General features: G+C 44.3%; 1 protein-coding gene across 2 annotated transcripts in view; it reads right to left on the reverse strand.

The window, feature by feature from the left end:
• Nucleotides 1–3497: 3497 nt before the first annotated feature.
• The window catches only part of SLC6A5 (solute carrier family 6 member 5), an 86645-nt gene continuing 75505 nt past the window's right edge, over nt 3498–14637 (reverse strand). For both annotated transcript variants that reach the window (XM_070457288.1, XM_020892465.2), the window contains 2 exons: nt 10564–10731; nt 3498–8089 (listed from right to left, as the gene is read on the reverse strand). In XM_070457288.1, coding sequence (XP_070313389.1) covers nt 7934–8089; nt 10564–10731 — 324 coding nt within the window. In that variant the 3' untranslated portion in view covers nt 3498–7933. The remainder of the gene's footprint in view (nt 8090–10563; nt 10732–14637) is intronic.

The following is a 14637-nucleotide window of genomic DNA, read 5'->3' on the forward strand; positions in this document are numbered from 1 at the left end:
ACAACATGAAAATTCTCATAGAATTACAGATTGCACTAAAGGCAAGAAAGGAGTGGCCCAAACCACACACAGTCTCAGCTTAATGCAGTAGGATATGTAAATCCAATTTTTGTCAAGTTGAGCTATTTTAAAGGCACTGGAGGTGTTTTATATTGTAAGACTCCTAGGGTGAATCTGTTTCAGACAGTGTCAACCCACCCTACATGTATCACCTTGTAAACCCAGTTCCCACAAAACAGACTGTCAGAGAAGAATCTGCATCAGAGATGCTGGCATAAATGACCTTGGACCTCCACACAACTGTGAGATTCTGAATCTCCAGTTCCAGGAGATACATCTGGGGAGACTGAGGAAAGAGAGGACCAAAAGCAGAGAACAATCAAAGCAGCAGGAGTGAGATCAGTAGGAAAACAGCCACAAAGTCAGGGGGGTATAGTTGCCAAACAGATGAAAACGAGATGAAAGATTGGGTGCAGGAAGCAAGGGGAGGTAGGGGAGGAATCAGAGTGAACACCATCAACTCATTTCGAATAGATCCTTGCATCCTTGTTAACAGCCCAGAGAAGATCAGCCTGCTACAGATACGTAAGCTCTAAGCCTCCCACATTTCATCATCATCCCCACTTAGGGAAAGATTATTTAGAGGGTTATATACACATATACACACTACTATATATAAAACAGATAGCCAACAAAGACCCATTATATAACACAGGGAACTATACTCAATTATTTTGTAATAAACTATACAGGAAGATGCTTGTTGAGGCTGCCAAGGTGGCCGGGCTCACCAGGGCTGGACATTAACATTGAGGAGCCAGAGGAGAGGAAAGGTGGGGCCCGGAGCCCTGCCAGTGGCAGGCCAGGTGGGCAGCAGATTGACCCCCTGGCAGCCAGCAGCAGCAGTGAAAACTCTTAAAGAGATGGGAGTACCAGACTACCTCACCCGTCTCCTGAGAAACCTCTATGCAGGATGAGAAGCAACAATTAGAACTGAACATAGAACAATGGACTGGTTCAAAATTGGGAAAAGAGTACAACAAGGATGTTTATTATCATGCTGCTTATTTTACTTATATGCAGAGTACATCATGTCAAATGCCAGGCTGGCTCACAAGCTGGAATCAAAATTGCTGGGAAAAATATCAATAACCTCAGATATGCAGATGATACCACTCTAATGGTAGAAAGCAAAGAGGAATAAAGAGCCTCTTGATGAGGGTGAAAGAGGAGAGTGAAAAAGCTGGATTAAAACTCAAGATTCAAAAACCAAGATCATGGCATCCAGCCCCATCACTTCATGGCAAATAGACATGGGAAAAGTGGAAACAGTGACAGATTTTGTTTTCTTGGACTCCAAAATCACTGCAGACAGTGACTGCAGCCATGAAATTAAAGAGCACTTGCTCCATTGAAGAAAAACTATGACAAACCTAGATGGCACATTAAAAAGCAGAGACATCAGTTTGCCAACAAAGGTCTGTCTAATCAGTGCTATGCTTTTTCCAGTAATCATGTACTGATGTGAGAGTTGGACCATCAAGAAGGCTGAGTGCCAAAGAATTCATGCTTTCAAATTGTGATGCTGGAGAAGACTCTTGAGAGTCCCTTGGACAGCAAGGAGATCAAACCAGTCAATCCTAAAGGAAATCAACCCTGAATATTCATTGGAAGGACTGATGCTGAAGCTCCAATACTCTGGCCACCTGATATGAAAAGCCAATTCACTAGAAAAGTCCCTGATGCTGGGAAAAACTGAGAAGGGGGTGACAGAGGATGAGATGGTTGGATGGCATCACTGACTCAATGGATACAAGTTTGAGCAAACTCAAGGAGATGGTGAAGGACAGGGAAGCCTGGTGTGCTGCAATTTATGGGGTTACAGAGAGCCAGACACAATTTAATGACTGACAACAACAATAAAGGAAAACCATCTGAAAAAGAATATATATATATGTACACACACACACACAACTGAATCATTTTGCTGTAAACATGAAACTCACACAGTATTGTAAATCAACTATACTTCAATAAAAAAAATAGGGACTCTCCTGGTGGTCCAGTGGTTAAGAATCTACCTTGCAATGCAGGAGATGCAGGTTTGACCCCTGGTTGGGGAACTAAGATCCCACAAGCCTCAGGCCAACTAAGCCTGCATGCCGCAACTAGAGAGGCACATCCACTCCAACTAGAGGGAGCCTGCCTGCCCCAACAAGCACCCAGCGCAGTCAGAATTTTTTAAGAAATAAATAATATAGGAGCATATAAACACAATGGAGCCTTCCCAAGTGAAATTTCCTGGTGTCTAAGCTCTATTTTGAAATACTCCACAGAAATAAAGTTTCAGTTCAGAGTGGGGAGAGGGATACATGAAAAAAAAAAAGGGATATGAGTTGGTTAATGGTTGAAACAGTGATATGGACATGAGAGACAATATTCTACACTCACCGCTTTTATTGAGGCTTGAGAATTCCGCACCCCCCCCCTCCAAAATTAAAACACAGCTGAGCAGAGGGATCTCAGGAAGGAAACCAAGGTTGATGAGCCGGCGCCAAATTCTGAGGCCATGGAGAGTTCTTCTTTCAAGATGAGGTCTTCATTGAGTTTATTTGCTGCTCGGTCTATGAGCTGAAGTGCAGGGTTGCAGACAAGCCCGAATGGCCGTGTGGCAGTCTCATTACCACAGGATGGACCCCGATGCTCTTGGCTTGCAGTTTGCAGCATCAGCTTCCGAGAGCATCTCTCTCCCCACTAAGAGTGGTGTGGCTTACCCCCATAGCTAGCCCGGAATGGCAGCTGAAGCTGGAGGTAGAGCATATTTGGGTTTATTGGAGGAAGACAGGGTCAAGCTTCTGGGTTAACAGGATCCGACAGGAATGCCCAGCTGTCAGTCTCTACACACGACCCCAGAGCTCAGGGCCCTCTTTGCCCAGGGCGGGTGGGGAACATAGGGGCTCCACACACTTAAAAGGAGAGGAATGACATGTATTGATTTGCTTGTGTGCTGGTTTAATATGTGTAGCCTTTTTACTTAGCTCTGTGTTCTATGAGCTCCGGGACTGTTTTATTTTTTATTCAGCGTTGCCTGGGGTCTAACTCAGTGGAGGAGCGACGTAAATGTTTGTGGAATTGAAATAAAGTTGAATTGAAGAATGACAAAGTGGTCATTAAAATATACCCAAGGATTTAACTTGCCCAGTCCTTCTGTTCAGATTCACTCAGATCCTCTCTCCCTCCCTCTCTCTCCTTCCCCAGGAGGGGTGATTAATAATTCAGCAAACAATAGTGTATTCTGATGGCTCCGAATATAACAGTTTAATTGATATTTGTTTCTGCAGCAGTGCAATATCTCATTTTCCCAGGAGGGCAGTTTTCCATTTCTGTTCCAGGTTTCTCCCAACAAAACAGATCAATCCTGGGAATACCTGAAGGCCATTTGTTACGAAAGAAAGAATGAAGGTAGCGGGTTTGAAAAAGACACAGTTCTGTAGCAATTGGGTTTTTAAACACTGACATTTATTTAGGCGTTTGTCAATTCATACATTATTAGGATAAATTCTAATTTATATCAGTATATAATAGGCAAATATATAATACCATAAATTGCATTTGTATACATAAATACAAAATTTGAGGTAGGGCCTCAAGAATAATGACTTCTTAAATGAATAATGCACAGTATATAATATGTACTCTATAAGATATATATATGATGCATCATTTATAATGTAATATATTTTCTTCATGTACAGTTAATGAAAAAATATAAGGACCTGATTAGGGAACATATCTTTATTCATAGGCGACAGGACCACATAAGATGCCTGCATTAAGGACAATAGCCAAGTACGCAGTTAAAGAATAAACCTATCCCATGATAGGTCCATATAAAGTGCAAAAAAAAGACCAAAAGAATGAGACACAAAACAGTTCCTAGTCAGTTACTAAGTATCATCCTAACAATAAAATACACCTATAAGGCAGATGGTTACCTGAAGATGTATTTAATCCATGGCAGGCAAATCAAGCCACTGCTCCCTCTTCAGGGGTGATGAATACCCAATCTGGGAACACTTTCTCTTTGGCTGCAGGCTGCTCAGAGGTGACCAAAGCAGAGATCACGATTCAAAATCACTTGGTCTTTCTGCACAGTTGAAGCAAAGTCCAGGAAAGAGAGCTTTACTTTTGCAAATCCTCAGACCACTTTGCAGAGAAATCAGCATTAAGGTTAGATCATCCAAACCTTTGCTCCCAACCTGGAGGTTTCCGATACAATACCCAGGAGGAAACAGAGGTGAGACTCATTCGTTGGCCTTGGCCTGTTTTCTCTGCAAGAGAACCTACCACCCAGCCTGCAGAAGTGTCTCACAGACCCAAATCCAGGTAGCAGCAGCAGGATCTTGCCATCACACTTACATGAAGCATTAGTTATTGTGCAAGTCTCTGGTGAAAAGAATGATGACCAATGGCCAAGGGACCAAAGAGAGAAGAAAAAATATCTTAGTTTTAGGCATGGGAAAACCATGCTGACAGGTCAAGTTTATCAGAAGCACTGAGGCACATACAGATAACAGAACTAGAATTTAAAGGAAAACTCAACTCCAGTGCAACATTAGCAAAGACAACCCAAGTCTTATCCATTTCCGGGTCATTGTGTTCAACGTCCTTTTAAAGTGCCGCTCACTGAAATACAAGTTGACTCCATTTCTGACCTATTAAAGACACATTGGAAATTTCAAAGACGTTGAGGTCATCGAGATTTTGCATTGACCACAGATTTCATGCAATAAATAAATATAAGAGAGAAAGAGAACAGACCAGACTGGACACATTTGTACATGACAAATACACAGCCTTAAAGAGATTAAAAGTTACTAATACACAAGACAAATCAATGCATAAGAAGCCACAACACCAATTGTTAAGACATACACATATTTTTCTCTTTTAAGGATATTACAGGGTTACTGTTTTTAACATATGGCTTTTTTTTTTCTCGGAATGGGTTTCTGGCATTTGTTGGTATCAAGAAACAATTTCACAAGTAGAAAACACCCCACCATTCTGCACAGTGAACCAATGCAAGCCTTTCCTCAACAACTTGGCTTTTGTCTCCATTCTCAAGTCGCGCTTTATGACAATGCTGTTCATTTCATTTTTATTCATTCATTTTTTTCCTTCCACTTGACTGTGCATTTCAATAGCATGGAAACATCCATGTGGTCATATGCATCTCAGCTCTTAGCATCCCAGCCAAGCCTAGCGGAGGCACAGCATGAGCAGACTGGCCATGAGTGGAGACAACTCAGATACCCAGCACTACTCTGGCAAGGAAAGCCTCGAAAGTTAAACAAGACTGTAGAAAGAGACAAAACTAAATTCACAAGGTAACCATTCCCAGATAAGCTCAGAACCTTCCACCTTTAAGGACACTGTACACAAAATTTGGACGCTATAGGAAAAAAGTTTTAAAAATACAGACAGACACACACACATAAACCCAGTTGCTCAGAGAACAGCCCCTGGGTCTTAACTGGACAAACTGTAATGAACACAAATGCAAAGTGCAAAATGCACTAGTTAGTGAGGCTGTCCCCATTCTCATAATGAATCGAACTTGCGGTGTGAACAGAACAAATCTGGCAGCATCCATGAGTTCACCTCATCCCCTTTTTAATCACAACAGCAACAATTAACAGAAATTGGGTTGGCATCCAGCATCCGACTCAAACTTTAGCCAAGAGGCAAGAGAGGAAAGCCAGAAGCCACGCATCCTGATGGAAACCCATCATTCCCATGGGAGGGTGCCAATTGATTTCAGTGCTTTTCTTCAATGTTCAAATTGGAAAGGCTGCAGATCCTTTCCAAACCAAAGCTAGTCCTCCCTTCCTCTCCCACCCCGTCGGATACCAAGGGGAGAGGCTAATTTTTGGTACCACCGTGCGGGATCTGCTAGAGCCCTGGGGACTTCTCTTCAATATGGCTTTCTCGGGGAAACCAATGTTAATGCTGGACACGTCACTATGGGAAACACGGGCAGGAAGGTCATGGCTCAGTTTCCTAAAGCTAAGTCTAGGGGAAGCTTAGGGTTTAATCTCTGTGATGGATTCCAGTAAGTTCTAGCTTTGGGAGGCAAGCAAGCAGAAAAAAGGAACAGGAGGAGGAAGAACAAACACGCCTTGAAAACAAAAGAGATGAAAAACCTGAAGTTCGAAACCCATCTGCGCTTCCTTTTTTTGAAAGTTTCCACAGACTACTCTTCAAAACTGGAAGTTCACATGGCAAATGACAATGATATCTGCCCCAGAAAAGAAAGAGCTCAGTAAGATGAGCTATTTTTTTTTCTTTAACAAATGAAGTTATTTTTTAAAAAAGTATTACTTTAAGGTCTGTTGTTGGGTTTCGTTACTGTTGAAAAGGATGAAAATGTCACATCAATATACAAGATTTGAACTGAAAATTTTGCCTGAGACCCTGAAATATGAACACAAACAAATAAGAAAATGATTGCAATGGTCTCCCCTAAGGAAACAATTTTAAGTTTAGATATTATTACTGTAAGGGAAAAAAAAAAAAGACTATACTATACTATACTCACCATCTCTACAGTGATTCATAAGATATTTATAAGGACAGAAAACACCATTACAAGTACACACTACGTGAACACATATCACATTTTAAAAATCTCATATATGCATGTTCAGGATACAAGAAGATAATAGAGGTTTCAGCTTCACCAATCTCTGTAGACATATGATCCGCTCTCATTAGAGTGTGATTATGAGTATTGTGAATCGGGAACTCTTCAAATGGTATCAGCTAAGTGTAGTCTTAAAAGCAGTAGCTCTAATTGGCTCACCTGCTACTTACCTAACCTGCATCTTTCAGAAACTTCTGTACCTACAGTGACCTAAAGTGCAGTGAGTATTATGGTTGCTTTCTCTTCAACTCTCCACTTCTTTGATTCAATAGCTTCAACTGGCATTAACTGTGAGTGAAAAACTGAAGTGTAACAACTGAGACATGATCTGTCTTTCGAGAGTTTGTGTCTGATATATGTAACAGACAGACAGAACCAGGGTAAGTGTGTTTCTGAGCGACAAGGTCACAGAAAGACATTTGGATGAGAAGACATGCGGGACGTGACACTGAACCACGGTACTAGGCCTACGGAGAAACTACAAGGGCACTCTGGTATGACTGTGACATCGGGCACAAATAATATGACGCAGAGGTAGAGGAAAGGACCCAAAGAATTCACAACTATGGTCATTAAAAAAAAACCAACTGAGGGAATAGAGCTGACTCTTCATTGAGGGTCTCAGCTTGCAGAGAGAAAGCCTGTGAGTCCTTGAGATAGTTTGTCCAAGTGATGGAAACAGAGCCCCAGTCATGAATGGAAATGGGAACTTCATCACCTTGGGGGTGTCTGAATCCACCGGCCTCATCTTACTTGAAAACATTCTCTGACCACTGCCCACCCTCCAGAGGTACCGTGTCCTCAACTGTGTGTGCCTGGACGAAACCACGACATGGCTCAGATGAGTCCAAACCAACCGTCTGGTTATCCTGCATCAGCCTGACTGGCCCCACCAGTGACAGTCACAGAGGAGGCTTCCCTACGGACCAACTCACGGACATCTACACGTGACTTGGCTGGGAGGCGCTCCCCTCGTTGCTTCGAGCCTGTGAGGCAAAGCCCACTGGAAACTGACAGCGTGGACGCAGGCAAACCGAGCCCCGTCTGGCTCTCGGCTACAGCATGCAACACTATGTCCTACTTTTCTAAGTCATCACTCTCATGCACAGGTATGAACCGAGATGTGCGGAGAAGGAAGAAGACAAATGGGAAGACGGCTGGGGAAAGCATCAGGAAAAGGCAGAGAGGAGAAAGAGAATCAAGTCTGGGCCATCCCATGCCATCGGACTAGCACTGGGTGCCTAGTTCCAAATCCTTCACTGGCAGTTTGAGTCCCAGCGAAGAGGTCCCCAAGGGGTCGATCATGTTCTTGTAACGCTCTCCACGGTGCTGAGCTAAGAAGGGACCCCAGTCCGGCTGCGGCGAGCACACCAACTTCAACCTCTGCAAAGAAGACACACAGGGTCACAGAAGCAAAGCACCCTTGTCCCCCAGACACTACTCACCCATCCGCAAACTGCATGCGATCACATGTGCCAGGACACCTCCTGGAACCAAGAGGTCCTCAACCAGGAGAAGCAGTTAGGAAGACCAGCCCCGTTAATTAACGAGGCCAGGAATGTGTTACGGAGGAAACTTAGTTTAGTTCACCTGAAATTATTTACATCACCCTGCAATCAATAGTACAGTTGCTCAGGGTTTGCCATGCATAAGATTAATAGAAGATAAAGGGCCCAGATTCTAATTATACATTTTTTTCCCCTCCAAATGGAGAGGATCCACAAGCTACTTTCTCTACTGCCAAACACATTCTGCAAAGGACATGTACTCAATTACTTTGTTCTAGTCTCAACAGTGAGTTGTTACATCAAAATAACTGGATTTTGTTTAGCATATTTCCCAAAAGTATATAAATGGCCAGAAAAAAAACCCTCAACCCCAAAGATACACTGCCAAGAGTGAGCAAAGATTTTAATTATCTGTTGACAAAAACACATGCTTCTGACTTGGTTCAAAAGTGTGGGTTCTTGCAGGAGAGCTAAAAATAATGGGAATGTCTCTAATCCTTGAACTGAACATTTCAGGGAAAACATAATTTGACTGGAGCATTTTCTAGAATAAGGAAAAAGAAGGCAGATTTCTGACTACATCAGAGGGAACAATGATGTGTTTATTACCTATTAAAAAGAAGCTGCTTCTTATAGCTGTTAGTTTAATCTCCCCCTTAATCATCAGTTTGCAACCTTTGTGTCCCAAACTAACCATAATAAATTTATATTGCCGACTCATCGGTTTAGAGGATTTCAGCCTAAGACAAGAGTAGCAGAGGCTAACGCAGCTTCTGTTCAGAAGGAAAGAGGTTACTGGGTCAGGGAGTGGGAGTCCACCCGAGGCTGGAGCAAGCCATCCTTGGGGGGGAGTGGACCATGTCAATGCACCTTAAGGAGGTAACAGAGAGAATTTCCTGAGGATGGAACCTGGACCAGTGCTTCAGGAAGAAAACTCCTGCATCTCTCCGCCAACTCTGCCTCCATCTTTAGTCCAGAAAAACAAAGAGAACCTCCTCATCGCATGCACATTCATGTAGCCTGCTCACTCACGTGCTCCCTTCCCATCTGCTGTTCCCCTCCCGAGCCTGAGATGCCCCAGGGCACTGTCTTCCTCAATCTGGCTGACCGAAGGCAAAGCCCACCAAGCTGTTCCTCACCACCCGCATCTACACATGTGTTTCTTCACCTCGTTCTCATCCAGGGCCTCTCAGGCTTGCATTCGCATCAGAACCACCTGGGGGCTTGTTACACCATGGCCACCAGAGCCCCACATCCCCGAGATTCTGGTTCAGCGGAGCAGAGTTGGAGCCTGATTATTTGCATTTCCAGGAAGCTCCCAGGCTTCCCTGGCGGCTCAGATGGTAAAGAATCTGCTTGCAACACAGGAGACCTGAGTTCAATCCCTGAGACAGGAAGATCCGCTGAAGAAGGGAATGGCAACCCACTCCAGTATGGAGAATTTCATGGACAGAGGAGCCTATATACCGTCCATGGGGTCACAAAGAGTCAGACATGACTGAGGGACGAACACTTTGACTTTCAAGCTCCCAGGTGGTGCTGGTCCCTGGGCCAGGCCCTGAGTAGCACTGATCTGGTTCAAAACAGCAGCCCGCTGGACCTCTAAGACAAGGCAGCATGGATCGCTTCCTAGCACGTCTGAGCGCTTGATTTCTCATGAATAACAAAAGCCCGACCACACTTCACCGGTGGCTCAGCAAGCGGCTGTCCCCTTACCATCCTCTTCTGGAGTGAGGGTGGGGAGCTTTTCGCATGAGGAATGGGAAATGGGTTCAGCAAGGGACTAACTAAGATAAGCATCACCTCATACCAGCCATGTCCTGGACCTTTCATTACATTCTACAGGAGTGTTACATTCTAGTGACATGTTAACCAGCTTGGATCCCTCAGCTGAGCCTAGTGATTTTAAATGTAACTGGTAAATAGGTGTTTGGAGGGGGAGCTGCCTCCGACAGAGAGAAACATCAGGAAAGGGGCGATCTGCTGTGTGGTTAACAACCAAACGCTGGGATTTAAACTCTGGGTGAAAAAAATAGTAATAATAAATAAACTCTGGGTGAGGGGAGAGGAGGAGGGGGCACGTGGAGAGAGGAGACACTCTGATCACTTATTTTTCAGAGCTGTCACTGCTCTGGGGAAGAACACATAACAGCTCGGGAGCCCCTCCATTAGAGGAATGACACATAATAAAAACAGGTTTAATAGAAACGATAGCAACTGTAACCATTTAATCACCCAGTCTCCCGCTAGAATAAGTTTACCGAATCTTTTGTTTTTTTTTAAAGCACAGAGCTCTCAGAGCTTGTCCCCTGGGAGGGAACCGGCAGGCGTAGGAACTGATACAATTACCTCAATAAATCTGCCAGGAGCCAGATGCATCTTTATGACAAACATAATCGGGATCCAAATAACGGAGCAGGCAAGCATGAGCCAACCAAGCACCATGGACCAGCTCGGGTACCGGTAAGAGCCATAGGTCATGGGCTCCCACTGGTAGAAGCTGAAGCAGAGGATGAACTGGGAAGAAAAGAGAAACACACATGTTAGGGTGGGGACGTGAGTATGCCCTCAACAGTCACGTGTCAGACCCCTGCTGTGAGCTGGCTGCTTTCATATCTATTAGCTCCTTTCCCCCCGTGATGATCCTGTAAAGGAAGTATTATTACTACATTTTCCAAATGAAAGAACTGGATTTCAAAGATGAACTGACACACACCGAGGTGCTGAAGCTGTACTTGTCAGCGCATAAAAACTCAGCAATGCACGTGGGTGTCTATACACTCAGAGGGGCTGAGAGGACGGATTTCAAGGATGTACACCAGGGTGACTGAGGGGTGGAGGTGGCAGAGGGGATGGTGAGTGTTTTCAAGGGGCTGTCTCTGCTTGCTATAACTGATGATCCAGCCTGAGTGATAAGGGGAAAATCCACTAGGTTAATGTGGAAAACGAATTGCATCTACTCTGCTTTCACCTTGAATGGGGAAAGGACCATCTCCAGGAGCTGCCTCTGAAGCTGGCTAAGTGGTCCCCGAGCAGTGGCTGAGCAGGAAGTCTGGTTCTATAATCAGCGGTGGGACAAAGAGAAGGGCGGCCCTGCCCCCCTCAAAAGACACGAGGTGGACGCGCCACCAAACGGCGAGCTGGGGACAGGCTCATCTCAGCTCTACCGCTTACTAGCTGAGGGACCCGTATGTTTCTGTCTCAGACTTTTCTGCTATAAAACAGATCCATTTCACACCCGGTGGACAACACAGGGCTTCTCTGGAAACAACAGTCTGCTATTTACTCAGGGGACCCTCTCCCTTTTCTGTTGTTGCTTTTTTCAAAAATTGTTTATTTGGCTGAGCTGGGTCCTAGCTGTGTCTCGTGAGATCTTTAGCTGCAGCAAGTGATTTCTGAGTTGCAGCATATGGGATCTAGTTCCCGGACCAGGGATCAAACCCAGGCCCCCTTCATTAGGAGCATGGAGTCTGAGCCACTAGACCACCAGGGAAGCGCCGCCCCCTTCACTTTTAAGAGAGGTCATGATTCATTTTCAGCCCTTGATGCCCCCTCGCCACGCACTTTGGCAGACAACAGTGATGAGAAACCTCTGAAAACGGTTAGTGCAGCTGCAAAGAAACAGATATGTGGGAAAAGGAGGCACAAGAAAAAGACAGGAGAGGGGTCCTAATGGCTTTGTTGGGGGAGGGAGCACTACCCTCAGGAAGTGGAGTTCTCCCCTGTTTTCAACCCACCTATGGCAGCCTCTGCCTAGAACAATGTATCCACCTACTTCCTCCCTCCTCCTCACCTCTCTTGTTCTATCTTCAGCAGTAAAAGAATTGCATGAAAATGATTGGAGGGAATTCTGTCAGGAAAGATAATACATGGAAGTGTTTTGGAAAAGTGGGAAGCATTATACAAATGTAAGGCATCTTTATGATTGCTACAAAGCCCGGACTGCTGGGGTAAGTGATTATTCCAATGCAACAGTAATTCAATATATGGATTCAAAGCAACAAGAGCCTGAAGACAGTGGTTGAAAATACTGCTCCTATAAGAGATATATCGACTCTAGGCCCCCTTTAGAACATTTGCCCCAAGAGTTACAAGCTTTATTAACCAGTCTATTGGAAATAGGGCTTAATGTAATTATGGTAAGTTGCTCCATTTCATTTACTATATAAATAGCAATACATCTGCTTATGTGTGCATAAGTCAGTAACATGATCTGCCTATGTATACAATAATTGCATGCAGAATATTTATAGCTCTATAAATTAATGAAGGCACATATAAAAATAATCAATTTTATTTCAGGGGTTTTGAAGTCAATGAAGCCCATAATTTCAGCTCGGTCTAGTCTCCTACAAGATAGCTGTGTTACAGAAGGGCAAATGGCCAAAAAGGAATGGTTAGGCTTGGTCCTCTGACACCATTTCCTGTTACACAGGTACCACATCAAATTTATCTGTGTAAACTTGTTCTTGCCATCAATTTCACCCTGCCAAATCCGTTTTGCTAAAACCCTGCTCTCAGATGAACCTGGCCATGAGAAAAGATAATTTAGCCATGGAGCCAGGTCCACCTGACATTCAGCTGATGGCAACAGAAGGTGATGCTGATGAGGGAACTGACCACTTCTTCCTGTCTCTAGCTCCTAAACACAGAGGGAAGATTTGGCGGAAAATATTTTCTGGAACCTTTCCACAGGTTTTTGTGGAGAGTTTTATAATGGAAACTGAGTAATGCACAGCACAGTTGAGGCACTTTCTCAAGAAACGCAGCCAGTCCCCATTATCCCTTTTCTCTGAGATTCTGCTCCTAAAGAAGACTGGGATGATTTTAATCCAGAATTGGCCACACTCCACTTGGAGATGAAAGCAACTAGGCTTTTAGAAATGCATTAGAAGTGTGTTTAGACAGGTATCATCTTGAAGCCTAGATAGCCTTGAATTCGAGTCTTATTCTACCCCCTGCAAGCTCCTCAGCCTCTCCAAGCCGCAGCACACACATCTGTAAAGTGACGGGAGAATCACCCAGCAAGCAGGGTGGTCAGCAGCTTAAAAGACAATGTTCCTAAAGAGGCTGCCTGATGCTAGACCCCCACAGGTCATCACGTTGATTATCACTGTGTGATACATTTCTGCAGAATACAGCAAGATTCTTTGAAGCTTAATCTGTTCTAAGACGGGAGGCAAAGGTCAAAAGAATCTGGGACAGATTCTAACTTTGATTTCACCCGAGAATAAAACGTGTGTAGCAGTAACAGGAGGACCTGGCGAAGCTCAGCAGAGGTAGGGAAAACAGCAGAGGCAGACAGGGGAGCGGGTGGGGGTGTCTCCTGTTCTCTCCGCAGATGGCTAAATCCATCAGTCCTGAATTCAAGAAGCTGCAAAATCTGCCTTAATCTTTTTCAGCTCTCATGTCCCCAGCCTGGTGGGGCTTTTCAGACAAATTGCAGCCTCTGATAGGTGATATCAGATACAGATGCAGACGTAGACACAGATGTGGCTTCTACATGCTGTCTCGGGTCAATGCCGAGGGAGGGAAATACTGAATGTTTTTTCTGTCTAAACTTCTTTTTCAGAAAGAAATTGAGATGTGTTGATTAAAACTCACTCTGTGACAGTTTTTAGGGTGTTTTTTGGTTTTTGGTTTTGTTTTAAGGAAAATATCTGTTTACTATTTCACGGTTATGTTCGGTTAAAGAAGCTGTTACGGTGCAGCGAAAACAAAGGTCTTAATCTGGTTTCGAGTGCCACCTGCTGGGCTCAGCAGGAACTACAGCCAGCTTCCTGCAGCCTTTGACCACAAGCCAGGGAGGAAGCAAGACAAGGTCTCTTGTCAGTTACTGTGCTTGGAGAGTGGATGGAGGCAAAGCCAGAAGCTCAGCCACAATAAAGGAGCAGATGACAGGACGTGCATGTGAGTCTCCATGCAGATTTACTGGTACACGAAGGGCTCTGATCTTTAAGAAGATGAATGTCAGATGATCTCAAAATGTCATCATCACACTTGAGGATGATAAGATAGTCCTCAAAAGCAATAAAAATGAACAATAAAAGTCTAACTTCTGCTATATATATTAGTTGTATAGTGGCTGTGTTAAGCAGTGTTTAAGAGTTCTAGAGACAGACTGCCTGGGTTGAAAACCAGGCTGATGTTACAATGAATAGTTCTACAATATCAGTTTCCTCCTCTGTAAAATGGAGATGATGAACTCCTGTAGGGGAGAGATGAGATGGTACATAAAAAGCACTGTGTTCAAAGGGTGTACCGTGGTTAGCGTGTGGGAGCTGGGATCACATGAGGCAGACTGATACAATGGGAAATGCTCTCTAGGGATGCTCCGAGCCAACCATGAGTCCTAGCTCTGCCCCCACCCCTCCATCAGCCTGGCGCCTTTGGGCAAGGTGCTTCATGTCTTTGAGCTTCAGT

This window comes from Odocoileus virginianus, chromosome 28 (assembly GCF_023699985.2).
Source record: "Odocoileus virginianus isolate 20LAN1187 ecotype Illinois chromosome 28, Ovbor_1.2, whole genome shotgun sequence".
In the NCBI taxonomy this organism is placed as follows: domain Eukaryota; kingdom Metazoa; phylum Chordata; class Mammalia; order Artiodactyla; family Cervidae; genus Odocoileus; species Odocoileus virginianus.